Here is a 13,525-nt window from a genome sequence, read left to right as displayed (position 1 = left end):
TGGTAGATAGCATTAGCTAGTTAGCCTGCCGTGCTGGCCATGTCTTTTCTAGTTTGGTTTATAATGTAGGTCTGACTGAGCCCGGATATCTACCATTAGCTAAATTGGATAACAAACACATTCTGAGGTTTCGACCATTCGTGATTTTCGGAAGCAAGCTACTGTTTCCAGCAAGTCACTACAGTGAACCGTTCTGTCCACATTAACGTTACTTGCTAACAATATTCAAAACATGGCTAGCTAAATGGGCCTTATCATTTGTAAAACGCTACCTTACCATCTGAGTGTAATTGGATTAACCATACAGATTTAAATCAAACAAGTAAAGGCAGCAAGCCAAATATAACCAAAGATGCCCATTCTCTAGTCCATGGTATAGCTAACGTAGCCACAATCGTTGGCTGTCGCAAGATGACATTTGGTAAACATACATTCCAGTTAGGCCTGTTTGAGCGCGAGCGTGCTAGATTGACACTTCACTGTGCATGTCTAACGAAATGAAACTAATACTTTTCTGTTTTGATGAACATATGCAGCTACTTTATTTCCGAGGGAAATAGAGAATATTTGGTTGCTCATATTGGGATGTCATAACAAATCGTGCTTTGGCAAGCAAACCAACAGAAACACTGCACCTGCCACACTGGTAGCGCGAGCCCTGTCTATTATTTTTTTCGTAGTCCAATCATTGAGCTACATGGTGGAAGATATCAGGCTAACAACGACAGTAACGTCAATATATGGCCAATTTGGATTATTTTGCGAAATATAAAATGTATCATTTGAAAGCGTAGCAATCAGTAAAGCTGTGTTTGCGTCTATTGGCACAATGGAATTCGCTATAGTGAGAGGTAGGCTATTTCATAAATTGTCCTTTTATGTTTCCGAGCAAATAGTGCTGTTACCATTTGCACTCAGTGGCTAAAAACTACAGCAAATCTCTTTCCAGCATGTCAAAAGAATACAATCTCCTGTTGCATGTGTTGATTACATTGAGCAGTCAGTGGCAGCGGACACACTTGAATCTCCTTTAGTTTTGATTTGTTATTTTTAAATGTGCAATACGGTGCTTTGTTTACTACTGGTCTTAATTTCATATGGTGTATGCTATGCATAAAGGTAGGGTGTGGGTCTGTATTGATTGACTTAGCTTCTTCTGTTTGTTTATACCCAAGCAGGCAGGCAGAGGCCCTGAAGGCTGACATGACAGGTATGTTTCACACCTCACCTTTGTGGTTCCTTCTTTGTTTTAACCCACGACCCCTTATTACTAGACACTATGCATTGTGGACGATATTGTTTTTGCTGATATTATGGTCTCTTATTAATTTTGATCTTGAAAGCTTTTCCTTTTCTTTAATGTTTTGGAAGTTGATAATCCCCAGACCTGGGACAGACACTGCATATTCCTTTATCATATAAAAAATATGTGTTCGTATATATATTTTACCAGGTAAGTTGACTGAGAACATTCTCATTTACAGCGATGACCCAGGGAATAGTTCAAGGGGATGAATGAGCCTATTGGACCTGGGAATGATTAGGTGGCCATGTTGGTATGAGGGCCAGATTGGGAATTTAGCCAGGACACGGGTTAACACCCCTACTCTTACGATAAGTGCCATGTGATCTTTAATGACCACATAGAGTCAGGACACCTGTTTAATGTCCCATCCGAAAGACTGCACCATACACAGGGCAATGTCCCCAATTACTGCCCTGGGGCATTGGTATATTTTATTTTAAATCAGAGGAGAGTGCCTCCTCCAACACCACATCCAGCCTTATCGTTCCCTAGACCATGTTGCTTTGTGCATAATAGATAAGTTAACCAGTATATTGGTGTTGAGACCAATGCTGTAGAGGCAGCAGTGGACTTAAGAGACGAGAAAAAAGCCCTTGCCTTATTTGTCTAAGAAAAGTGAGGAGCTGGGAAACACCAACTTATTTAGGTCTATAATCAATAGCCTAACTGTTAAATGTGCCTGGCTTTCATAAGTCATCCATATATATCTACAGAAATAAGACAGATCATGCTTCTGTTGTCTTTTAAGAGTTGTTTTTTTAGTAGCCTACTTATTCCGTGAGCACCAAGCCTCACGCAACTACAGGTGGGATAAACAATTTCATAAATTTGCCTGTTTTTAGTCTTTGCTATGCTGTATTATTTAGTGTTTACACTAAACCCTCCTTTTTCTTGATACCCTCATTGTTTATAATAATAAACAAGTAATGTCATTATCATTAATAGGCTTAGTATAGCAGCCTTGTATAACCACCATCAAGGTTATAGGCTATAGGCCTAAGAGCGCCTGTAACTTACTTAGGCCTATATCTTCATAGTTATGTAGGTTACTGTATCAATAATTTGTTCGTCATCACACAGCATATGAGTCATTCATGATTTGAAATGCAACTAAGCATTTTAGTTTTAAAATAAAATGACAAAGCGACACTTGAATAATTAGCGTAAACAATAAATAAACTGTTCCATTGCGGGAATTGCATTCACAAATGCATGTGACTGCTTTTAGTCTTTGTTGTAATAAAGGCTTAAAAAATGTCTCTGGTATGATTCCAATTTATTTTGTTTACGTTGTTCCAAACGGACAAAAATTATATTGTTGTCTAACAGCACCGGTTTGGCACACATAATATGCATGCAGCGTTTGCTCCTTTCTTGATCTCCAGTATTTTCCACAATTTGTCAAATTTATGCCACACATCAGACTTCACCTTTACCTCCTAAGCAACCAGTAAACGTTCCCCCGTTTTGAGTTTATTTGTTACGTCCTCTGCATACATTTTGCTTTCATGTGTGTTCGGAGTTTGTTATAACCTATTTATTGATGTGATTATTATATGCTATAGGTCAGGCCCTATTGGTGACGTGCATGTGATGTGTCATGTAAAGAGTGCAAGGGTTGAGGGAATAGGGAATGTCATTCCTTAACAAATTAGGGATTTCGGTAACAGATGGCTTTAATTATGTTCCATCATTAGCAACACGGACAGTGCAATAAAAACTGTTGATGTTCTGTGATGTCACTGCAGCAGGGAGGAGAGAGTGAGAACGGGTGCTAGACACAGTCACTCGTTGTAATTTTGTTTTTAGAAGGTGCAGTAATACAGGCACAATCAAATCAATTGGAACTCATCTGATGGCATCGGCGTTTACCCCAGCCGTCACCGGTTTCATTAATAAGTGCAATAAGTCATCCCCACACTGACCGTACATACATAAGCCAACATCCGCACTGAGCTAAAGGCTACAGCTGCCGCTTTCAAGGATCGTGCCGCTAACCCGGACACGTATAAGAAATCCCGCTATGTCCCCTCAAACAGGCAAAGCGACAATACAGGACTAAGATCGAATCCTTCTACACCAACTCTGGCACTCGTCAAATGTGGCAGGGCTTGCAAACTATCATGGGGAAAAATCATGGGAGCCGCTAGCTGCCCAGTGACGCAGCTCTGCCAGACGAGCTAAATGCCTTCTATGCAGGCTTCGAGGCAAGCAACACTACACCATGCCTGAGTGCACCAGCTGTTACGGACGAGTGGGATCACGCTCTTCGTAGCTGACGTGAGTAAGACCTTTTTAAACAGGTTAACATTCACAAGGCTGCAGGGCCAGAAGGATTACCAGGACACATACTTGGAGAATGAGCTGACCAGCTGGCAAGTGTCTTCATGGACATTTTAAACCTCTTCCTGACCCAGTCTGTAATACCTGTTTCAAGCTGATCACCATACTGCCTGTGCCCAAGAATGTTCAGGCAACCTGTCTAATTGACTATTGTCCCGTAGCACTCACCTTCTGAAACATTCTGAATATTTTCATTTATATATTAACCTACCTAAAGGTTTCTGGCAAGGAACACAAGCATGTTCACCTTTTCTGGCTTTAATAGACTGCGGAGTGGGGTAATCACCACCTTCCGGGTCAATCACCACCTTCCGGAGACACCTGAAACCCCACCTCTTTAAGGAATACCTAGGATAGGATAAAGTAATCCTTCTCACCCCCTCCCCACCCCTTAAAAGATTTAGATGCACTATTGTAAAGTGGCTGTTCCACTGGATGTCATAAGGTGAATGCACCAATTTGTAAGTCGCTCTGGATAAGAGCGTCTGCTAAATGACTTAAATGTAATGTAAATGTAAATGTAACAATATTGCCTGCTGTAGGCCTATTGAAGACACGTTCACACAGAACACTTTTTGCACAGATGCAGAGGTATTTGACGGTAAAGTTGGCCAAGAGCGGAATGCGACCCTCATTCTCTCTCCACCATGCCAGTGGGTCATCGTCTCCTGATTTACATGTTTACATACAATGTGAGCTCTGCTTTGGCCGGGCTGTTGCACACCGAGTGTGACTGTTTGCTTTGCTCTCCCAAGAAGACTGCACAGTGATGTCTTCTATGGTGAACATGCACACTCGATCTCAGTTGAAATTGTCCAAAATCACCATTGAAAGAGTCTCGTATCACACTGTAGGCCTACAATGTTTGGTTCCAAATCACCATACAAGGTTATCTGTACCAGATATCACCATATGATAGGTTTATATTTATTTCCGCCCAAGAAAATACAATACTGTTAATATTTCCATTGTACTCTAGTGATTAGACTCTTTTCAGATTGTTTACTGCATTGGTAACACTCCAGCCCCGGATGCAAAAAGGAAATGTCCCTGGTATTAAGTTTAATTCAATCAGAGAAAAGCTGTGAAATTGGGAGTTGAAAATGGAGAAGAGGGCCAGAAAAGTAATGTTTGGTGAAGTGGTAAAAGAGGATGATAGCAGTGCCGGTGATGGTTGTGAGGTGCTATACAAATTCGACAGTCACAAAACAGGGACTTCAAATAGATATATGGCACGTCAAGGGAACTCTTGCCTACTGTTCAGATGGTTAATTGGAAACTGAAGGTTTAACTCCTGCAGAATTAAGCATTTATTTTAGTAAAGTTCTAAATCATACTATATGTAGGCACAATTTTGACTTGTGTGGAAATATGGTTTCTTTCAGCATCTTGAGAGAATGCAAATGCAATTAGATATTGTCTTTATCAGCATCAAAAGCTGATCGTTTTTTGCAATCAGAAGAAATATGCATCCAAGCCAAACTGAAATCTTATCAGAAACATGTCTCATTTTCACTGCTTTCTAGTTCCTTACAAAAGGTCAAACAGATTTTGCACAGAATTGTAGTTTTTTGTTATTGCATTTTGTCCCCGGTCCCTAAATGTCTTTGCTCTGCGAAGAAGCAGAGATGATGGAGAGAACTTTACAGATGTTAACTGCATTAATTCTATTGATTTGAGTTTCTAGTTAGCAAGGGTTTATTTAGTTTTCGAAATCTTGAGCAACATATGACCGAAGAGAAGCTGCATGTATCTAATTATAGACAAGTTGACTAACAGCTTACCAAAATGTCAGAAATTATAAGCAGAAATATACTGTATCTAAATTAGGAAAAAGTAAAACTGCACCCATGGTCAAAATCGTTTTGCTGTTTCTGACTGTAGCCTACAGCGTATTTTCTACATTAGCAGGTTAGGCTCTAGTGCAGGCCTCAGATTTGTACTTTATCACAAAGTTGGGCGATTGCATCCATAAGACTGCTAAATAAACTCTGCAAAAGAAATGTCCCTTTTTCAGGACCCTGTCTTTCAAAGATAATTTGTAAAAACCCAAATAACTTCACAGATATTCATTGTAAAGGGTTTAAACACTGTTTCCCATGCTTGTTCAGTGAACCATAAACAATTACTGAACGTGCACCTGTGGAACGGTCATTAAGACACTAACCGCTTACAGTCGGTAGGCAATTAACATCACAGTTATGAAAGCTTAGGACACTAAAGAGGCCTTTCTACTGACTCTGAAAAACACCAAAAGAAAGATGCCCAGGGTCCCTGCTCATCTGCGTGAATAAGCCTTAGGCATGCTGCAAGGAGGCATGAGGACTACAGATGTGACCAGGGCAATACATTTGCAATGTCTGAACTGTGAGACGCCTAAGACAGCGCTACAGGGGACAGGACGGACAGCTGATCATCCTCGCAGTGGCAGACCACGTGTAACTACACCAGCACAGGATCGGTACGTCCGCACATCACACCTGCGGGACAGGTACAGGATGGCGACAACAACTGCCCGAGTTACACCAGGAACGCGCAATCCCTCCATCAGTGCTCACTGTCCACAATAGGCTGGACTGAGGGCTTGTTGTAAGGCAGGTCCTCACCAGACATCACCGGCAGCAACATTGCCTATGGGCACAAACCCACCGTTGCTGGACCAGACAGGACTGGCAAAAAGTGCTCTTCACTGACGAGTTGCGGTTTTGTCTCACCAGGGGTGATGGTCGGATTTGCATATATCGTCGAAGGAATGAGTGTTACACCGAGGCCTGTACTCTGGAGTGGGATCGATGTGGTGGGTCCGTCATGGTCTGGGGCGGTGTGTCACAACATCATTGGACTGACCTTGTTGTCATTGCAGGCAATCTCAATGCTGTGTGCTACAGGGAAGACATCCTCCTCCCTCATGTGGTACTCTTCCTGCAGGCTCATCCTGACAAGACCCTCCAGCATGACAATGCCACCAGCCATACTGCTCTTTCTGTGTGTGATTTCCTGCAAGACAGGAATGTCAGTGTTCTGCCATGGCCAGCGAAGAGCCCGTATCTCAATCCCATTGAGCATGTCTGGGACCTGTTGGATCAGAGGGTGAGGGCTAGGGCCATCCCTCCCCCAGAAATGTCCAGGAACTTGCAGGTGCCTTTGGAAGAATGGGGTAACATCTCACAGCCAGAATTGTCAAATCTGGTGCAGTCCATGAGGAGGAGATGCACTGCAGTACTTAATGCAGCTGGTGGCCACACCTTTTGATTTTGACCCCCCTTTTGTTCAGGGACACATTATTCCATTTCTGTTAGTCACATGTCTGTGTAACTTGTTCAGTTTGTCTCAGTTGTTGAATCTTATGTTCATAGAAATATTTAACCATGTTAAGTTTGCTGAAAATAAATGCAGTTGACTGTGAGGACGTTTATTTTTTTGCTGAGTTTAGTTTGTTGGGGTAGCTTTTTAGTTAACTATCTGCATTGACCCTTTTTGCGCTAACTTTTTTTTTCAATCATCACATGCGCTGCTACTGTTTACTGTCTGTCACTTTATTCCTATTTATGCGAACATACTGTCTACCTCAAATACTTCGTACCCCTGCACATGTTCTTTTTACTGGTATCCCTTTTATATAGCCATAGCCACCATTGTATTCTTCTGGCCCTTCTTTGGACACTGTGTTAATAACCCTCCAGACGAGCTTCAATGCCATACAACTCTCTTTCCGTGGCCTCCAATTGCTCTTAAATACAAGTAAAACTAAATGCATGCTCTTCAACCGATCGCTACCTGCCCGCCCGTCCAACATCACTACTCTGGGCGTTTCTGACTTAGAATATGTGGACAACTACAAATACCTAGGTGTCTGGTTAGACTGTAAACTCTCCTTCCAGTCTCATATCAAACATCTTCAATCCAAAGTTAAATCTAGAATTGGCTTCCAATTTCGCAACAAAGCATCCTTCACTCATGCTGCCAAACATACCCTTGTAAAACTGACCATCCTACCGATCCTCGACTTCGGCGATGTCATTTACAAAATATCCTCCAATACCCTACTCAATCAATTGGATGCAGTCTATCACAGTGCCATCTGTTTTGTCACCAAAGCCCCATGCACTACCCACTGTTGCGACCTGTATGCTCTCGTTGACTTGCCCTCGCTTCATACTCGTCACCAAACCCACTGGCTCCATGTCATCTACAAGACCATGCTAGGTAAAGTCCCCCCTTATGTCCGCTCACTGGTCACCATAGCAGCACCCACCTGTAGCACGCGCTCCAGCAGGTATATCTCTCTAGTCACCCCCAAAACCAATTTATCCTTTGGCCGCCTCTCCTTCCAGTTCTCTGCTGCCAATGACTAGAACGGACTACAAAAATCTCTGAAACTGGAAACACTTATCTCCCTCACTAGCTTTAAGCACCAGCTGTCAGAGCAGCTCACAGATTACTGCACCTGTACATAGCCCACCTATAATTTAGCCCAAACAACTACCTCTTTCCCTACTGTATTTTTATTTTATTTATTTATTTTGCTCCTTTGCACCCCATTATTTTTATTTCTACTTTGCACATTCTTCCACTGCAAATCCATTCCAGTGTTTTACTTGCTATATTGTATTTACTTTGTCACCATGGCCTTTTTTTGCCTTTTACCTCCCTTATCTCACCTCATTTGCTCACATTGTATATAGACTTGTTTCTACTGTATTATTGACTGTATGTTTGTTTTTCTCCATGTGTAACTGTGTCGTTGTATGTGTCGAACTGCTTTGCTTTATCTTGGCCAGGTCCCAATTGTAAATGAGAACTTGTTCTCAACTTGCCTACCTGGTTAAATAAATAGCCAAGTTAGCGTTATTCATTGTGGAGCTATTGTTACGTGTTTTACTTTTCTATTTTATTTCTCTGCCTTGTTGGGAAGGACGTGTAAATAAGCATTTCACTACTAGTCCACACCTGTTTTTATGAAGAACGTGATGAATAAAATGTGATTTAATCCATCAGAAGTGTATAAAATATAAGTGAGAGGAGTGCCCATAATGTCCTCCTTTCCACTAGATTCTAAGCTTGGCGCAGCAGAGGTCTGGACTTCAAGGCAGGCTCTTCAGGACTTGTACCAGAAGATGCTGGTGACTGACCTGGAGTATGCTTTGGACAAGAAAGTGGAGCAAGATCTGTAAGTCACAGTCTACATTAATAAATTGGTTATGTAATTTAACCTATTAGGCAGCCTACTACTATCGCTACTCTTGCTAGGTCTAGGGATCTTAGCCTCACTTCGTAACAATAAGATGGTCCTAATTTTATAATGGGAAACAATGTTTTGCCGTCTGTTTCATTGAGTCATTTACCTTACATCAACATACTCTTTAGTCCAATAGTTATCACTCTAGTTGTTGTTATCACATTCCAGGCTGTATCACATTCGGCTGTGATTGGAGTCCCAAAGGGCATTGTCCGGGTTTGGCTGGCGTAGGCCATCAATGTAAATAAGAATTTTTTCCTGACTTGCCTAATTAAATAAAAGAAAGTTGTTGAATGACCTTAACTGGATTTTACATTTGTAAGATTGCAAGACAACTGTAAAGAAAGTAGTTTAGTAATAACCAGAAGTATGGACTCAAGTCACTTGACTTGGACTCGAGTCACAAATCTAATGACGTGAGACTATTTGATAGAAAATAAAATAACTTGGTACACAACATTTACTTGAGACCAATGTTCCCTCTAAACTGCGCGCTGCTCACCTGGGGCTGCTGTGCAGAAGAAATATCAGCCCCTGCGGATAACACTCAGCATTTCCATTTACTGTTGGAATTGTGATCGGATCAATGCAATATTAGCCACTTTCAATGCAACATAAAGAAACTATGAAATACTTAGTATGCAAAGCATAACTATGCAAGACAATTTTGTCGTAGACCGAACACATCGGAGAAGGATTCTATTGATTTGACAGGCATGACTCGGGGCCTGTACTCTACGCAGACCGGTGCGCCATAACCAATCAGAGCTGCAGTAGGCCAAGCGTCACATCTGGAGGAAACCTGGCACCATCCCCTACGGTGAAGCATGGTGGTGGCAGCATCAGGATCGAGGGAAAGGTGAACAGAGCACGAAAACCTGCTCCAGAGCGCTCAGACTGGGGGCAACGGTTCAACTTCCAACAAGACTACGACCCTAAGCACACAGCCAAGACACTGCAGGAGTGGCTTCAGGACAAGTCTCTGAATGTCCTTGAGTGGCCCAGCCAGAGCCCGGACTTGAACCCGATCAAACATCTCTGGAGAGACCTGACAATAGCTGTGCAGCAACGCTCCCCATTCAACTTGACAGAGCTTGAGAGGATCTGCAGAGAAGAATGGGAGTAACTCCCCAAATGCAGGTGTGCCAAGCGTGTAGTGTCAAACCCAAGAAGACTCGAGGCTGTAATCGCTGCCAAAGGTGCTTCAACGAAGTACTGAGTAAAGGGTTTGAATACTTATATTAATGTGATTTCCGTATTTATACATTTCCAAAAATTAATTAATTTGTTTTTGCTTTGTTATTATGGGGTATTGTGTGTAGATTGATAAGGGGAAAAATCTAATCCATTTTTAGAAGAAGGCTGTAACATAACTTTGGAAAAAGTCGGGGTCTGAGTACTTTGCGAAATGCACTGTACATACCATTTTATTTATTTTATACCTTTTTTTTTTTTTTTTACCAGGTTTCTAGCATAGGCCTACAGTATTGCACAAATTATTGTTTAAAAAAAACATACAATCTTCAGAAACAAAAATTGTAAGTCGGTTTGTTGACCAATGACTATTCATCAGCGTGAGCGCAAATCCATAAAACCCAGTAGGATTATGTTGTATATTATCTATATAAACATTATGTAAAAGATAAGAACTACTACGGACACTTATTTGCCAGAACAGTGACGCTAAGCTACCTGCCAATTTCATTGATCATTTTCTTATAGCCTGGTGGCTACTGGCTGTCTGAAGATAGTTGTAACATTGCACTGCCTTCAATATCATGTGATGAATGTTGCATTCTGGAGAAATTATGATCTTGTTGATGATGATGATAGGGGCTACCTGGGGGAGGTGTCAAAAAGTTTGCGGATCACGGAGCTAGCGACTGGATTGCTGTACAGCTATAGCATTGGATGCAGCTGCATTATGAGATTGTAGGGAGAGAAGATTGCCACAAATATACAGCTCCAAAAATGTTTTGTTAATCAAGAATGTGAACTGTTTACTTTGCAGGCTCTCCAGCAATGGGTCATCGAGCAACAATTACTACTAGCATAGGCGTACTGGTCTTTTTGTTTTGAAATTGCTTATTTACTTAACCATTTGGAATTTGTTGTTAAAATGAATTATTACGTGATCAAAATATTTTGTAGACTATGAAAAGGGCTGTCTGGTAGCCTCAGTAGACAAAGATTGTTTTATTGACAGGACTTGAAAAAACGTGTGACTTGACTTGCTGTTAGAATGCTCGACATGGACTTGATTCGAGACTTGACCCGGTCCACTTAAGACTTGTTTGTGACTCGAAAAGTAGTGACTTGGTCCCACCTCTGGTAATAACTGTGAAGTGAGTCAATTTTTTCTTAAGCACAATACAACTATTGTACTGTTGGAAGTAGATGTATTATCATCAGCTGTTTGACTCTGAAACAAGAAAGTTTACTTAGATTTTCTCACCTCATTTTTCAGCTGGAATCATGCTTTTAAGAATCAAATAACAACACTACAGAGTCAAGCCAAGAACAGAGCCAACCCCAATAGAAGTGAGGTGCAGGCCAATCTGTCCTTGTTTCTCGAGGCAGCTAGTGGATTTTACACACAAGTAAGTTGCAACTAGAATCTTAGGTTTTTGGCCGAACCTTATTTGCCAGCTCTGCAGATATACAGTTGATGTTGGAAGTTTACATACTTAGGTTGGAGTCATTTAAAACTTGTTTTTTTTTAACCACACCACACACTTCTTGTTAACCGACTTGCCAAAGCTATAGTTTGTTAGGACATCTACTTTGTGCATGACACAAGTCATTTTCCCAACAATTGTTTACAGAGATTATTTCACATAACTCACTGTATCACAATTCCAATGGGTCAGAAGTTTACATATACTAAGTTGACTGTGCCTTTAAACAGCTTGGAATATTCCAGAAAATGATGTCATGGTTTTAGAAGCTTCTGATAGGCTAATTGACATAATTTGAGTCAATAGGAAGTGTACCTGTGGATGTATTTCAAGGCCTACCTTCAAACTCTGTGCCTCTTTGCTTGACATCATGAGAAAATCAAAAGAAATTAGCCAAGAACTTGTAGACCTCCACAAGTCTGGTTCATCCTTGGGAGAAATTTCCAAACGCCTGAAGGTACCACGTTCATCTGTACAAACAATAGTATGCAAGTATGAACACCATGTGACCACGCAGCCATCATACTGCTCAGGAAGGAGACACGTTCTGTCTCTTAGAGATGAACGTACTTTGGTGCGAAAAGTGCAAATCATTCCCAAAAACAACAACAAAGGACCTTGTGAAGATGTTGGTGGAAACGGGTACAAAAGTATCTATATCCACAGTACGAGTCCTAATAACCTGAAAGGCCGCTCAGCAAGGAAGAAGCCACTGCTCCAAAACCTCCATTAAAAAGCCTGACTACGGTTTGCAACTGCACATGGAGAAATGTCCTCTAGTCTGATGAAACAAAAATAGAACTGTTTGGCCGTAATGACCATTGTTATGTTTGGAGGAAAAAGGGGGAGGCTTGCAAGCCGAAGAACACCATCCCAACCGTGAAACACTGGGATGTTAGCGTCATGTTGTGGGGGTGCTTTGCTGCAGGAGTGACTGGTGCACTTCACAAAATAGATAGCATCATGAGGTAGGAAAATTGTGGATATATTAGAGCAACATCTCAAGACATCAGTCAGGAAGTTAAAGCTTGGTCGCAAATGGGTCTTCCAAATGGACAATGACCCCAATCATACTTCCAAAGTTGTGGCAAAATGGCTTAAGGACAACAATGTCAAGGTATTGGAGTGGCCATCACAAACCCTGACCTCAATCTCATAGAAAATGTGTGGGTAGAACTGAAAAAGCGTGTGCGAGCAAGGAGGCCTACAAACCTGACTCAGTTACACCAGCTCTGTCGGGAGGAATGGGCCAAAATTCACAACTTATTGTGGGAAGCTTGTGGAAGGCTACACGCAACGTTTGACTCAAGTTAAACAATTTAAAGGCAATGCTACCAAATACTAATTGAGTGTATGTAAACTTCTGACCCACTGGGAATGTGATGAAAGAAATAAAATCTGAAATAAATTCTCTCTACTATTATTCTGACATTTCACATTCTTAAAATAAAATGGTGATCCTAACTGACCTAAAACAGGGAATTTTTACTAGGATTAAATGTTATGAATTGTAAAACGGAGTTTAAATGTATTTCGCTTAGGTGCATGTAATCTTCCAACTTCAACTGTATGTCTAGAATTTATTAAGTAAGCAGTTCATCATATTGACATAAGTATGTTAATCAGAATACAAATGATGCTGGACATTTTTTAATCTCAATGTCGAAATGACAGAAGCAAAACCCGTCAACTCTTAGTAACTTGACCCTTTCCTCTAACAGTTACTACAGGAGCTGTGTACCGTGTTCAACGTGGATTTGCCGTGTCGTGTGAAATCATCTCAGCTTGGAATTATCAGCAATAAACAGACCAACCCCAGCACCATTGTAAAACCCCAACCTAGCTCTTGCTCTTATATCTGCCAGCATTGTCTTGTCCACCTTGGCGACATTGGTGAGTTTTCACACTACAAAATAATTTCACTGGGCAGATCATTTTGAGGTCAATATTTTATCAGGC

General features: G+C 41.3%; 1 protein-coding gene across 8 annotated transcripts in view; it reads left to right on the top strand.

Moving 5' to 3' along the window:
* Window positions 1-13,525, top strand: part of LOC115114401 (nonsense-mediated mRNA decay factor SMG7-like) — a 30,762-nt gene that overhangs the window by 817 nt on the left and 16,420 nt on the right. For 5 of the 8 annotated variants that reach the window (XM_065013413.1, XM_029642590.2, XM_029642589.2 and 2 more), the window contains exons 3-6: window positions 1,176-1,210; window positions 8,702-8,819; window positions 11,356-11,488; window positions 13,288-13,459. In XM_065013413.1, coding sequence (XP_064869485.1) covers window positions 1,176-1,210; window positions 8,702-8,819; window positions 11,356-11,488; window positions 13,288-13,459 — 458 coding nt within the window. The remainder of the gene's footprint in view (window positions 1-1,175; window positions 1,211-8,701; window positions 8,820-11,355; window positions 11,489-13,287; window positions 13,460-13,525) is intronic. The other 3 variants (XM_029642592.2, XM_065013412.1, XM_029642588.2) reach the window with 1 other exon arrangement.

Source organism: Oncorhynchus nerka, linkage group LG9b (assembly GCF_034236695.1).
Source record: "Oncorhynchus nerka isolate Pitt River linkage group LG9b, Oner_Uvic_2.0, whole genome shotgun sequence".
NCBI classification, from domain to species: domain Eukaryota; kingdom Metazoa; phylum Chordata; class Actinopteri; order Salmoniformes; family Salmonidae; genus Oncorhynchus; species Oncorhynchus nerka.
The sequence above is the reverse complement of the archived record's forward strand: the minus strand, read 5'-3'. Positions and strand labels throughout refer to the sequence as shown.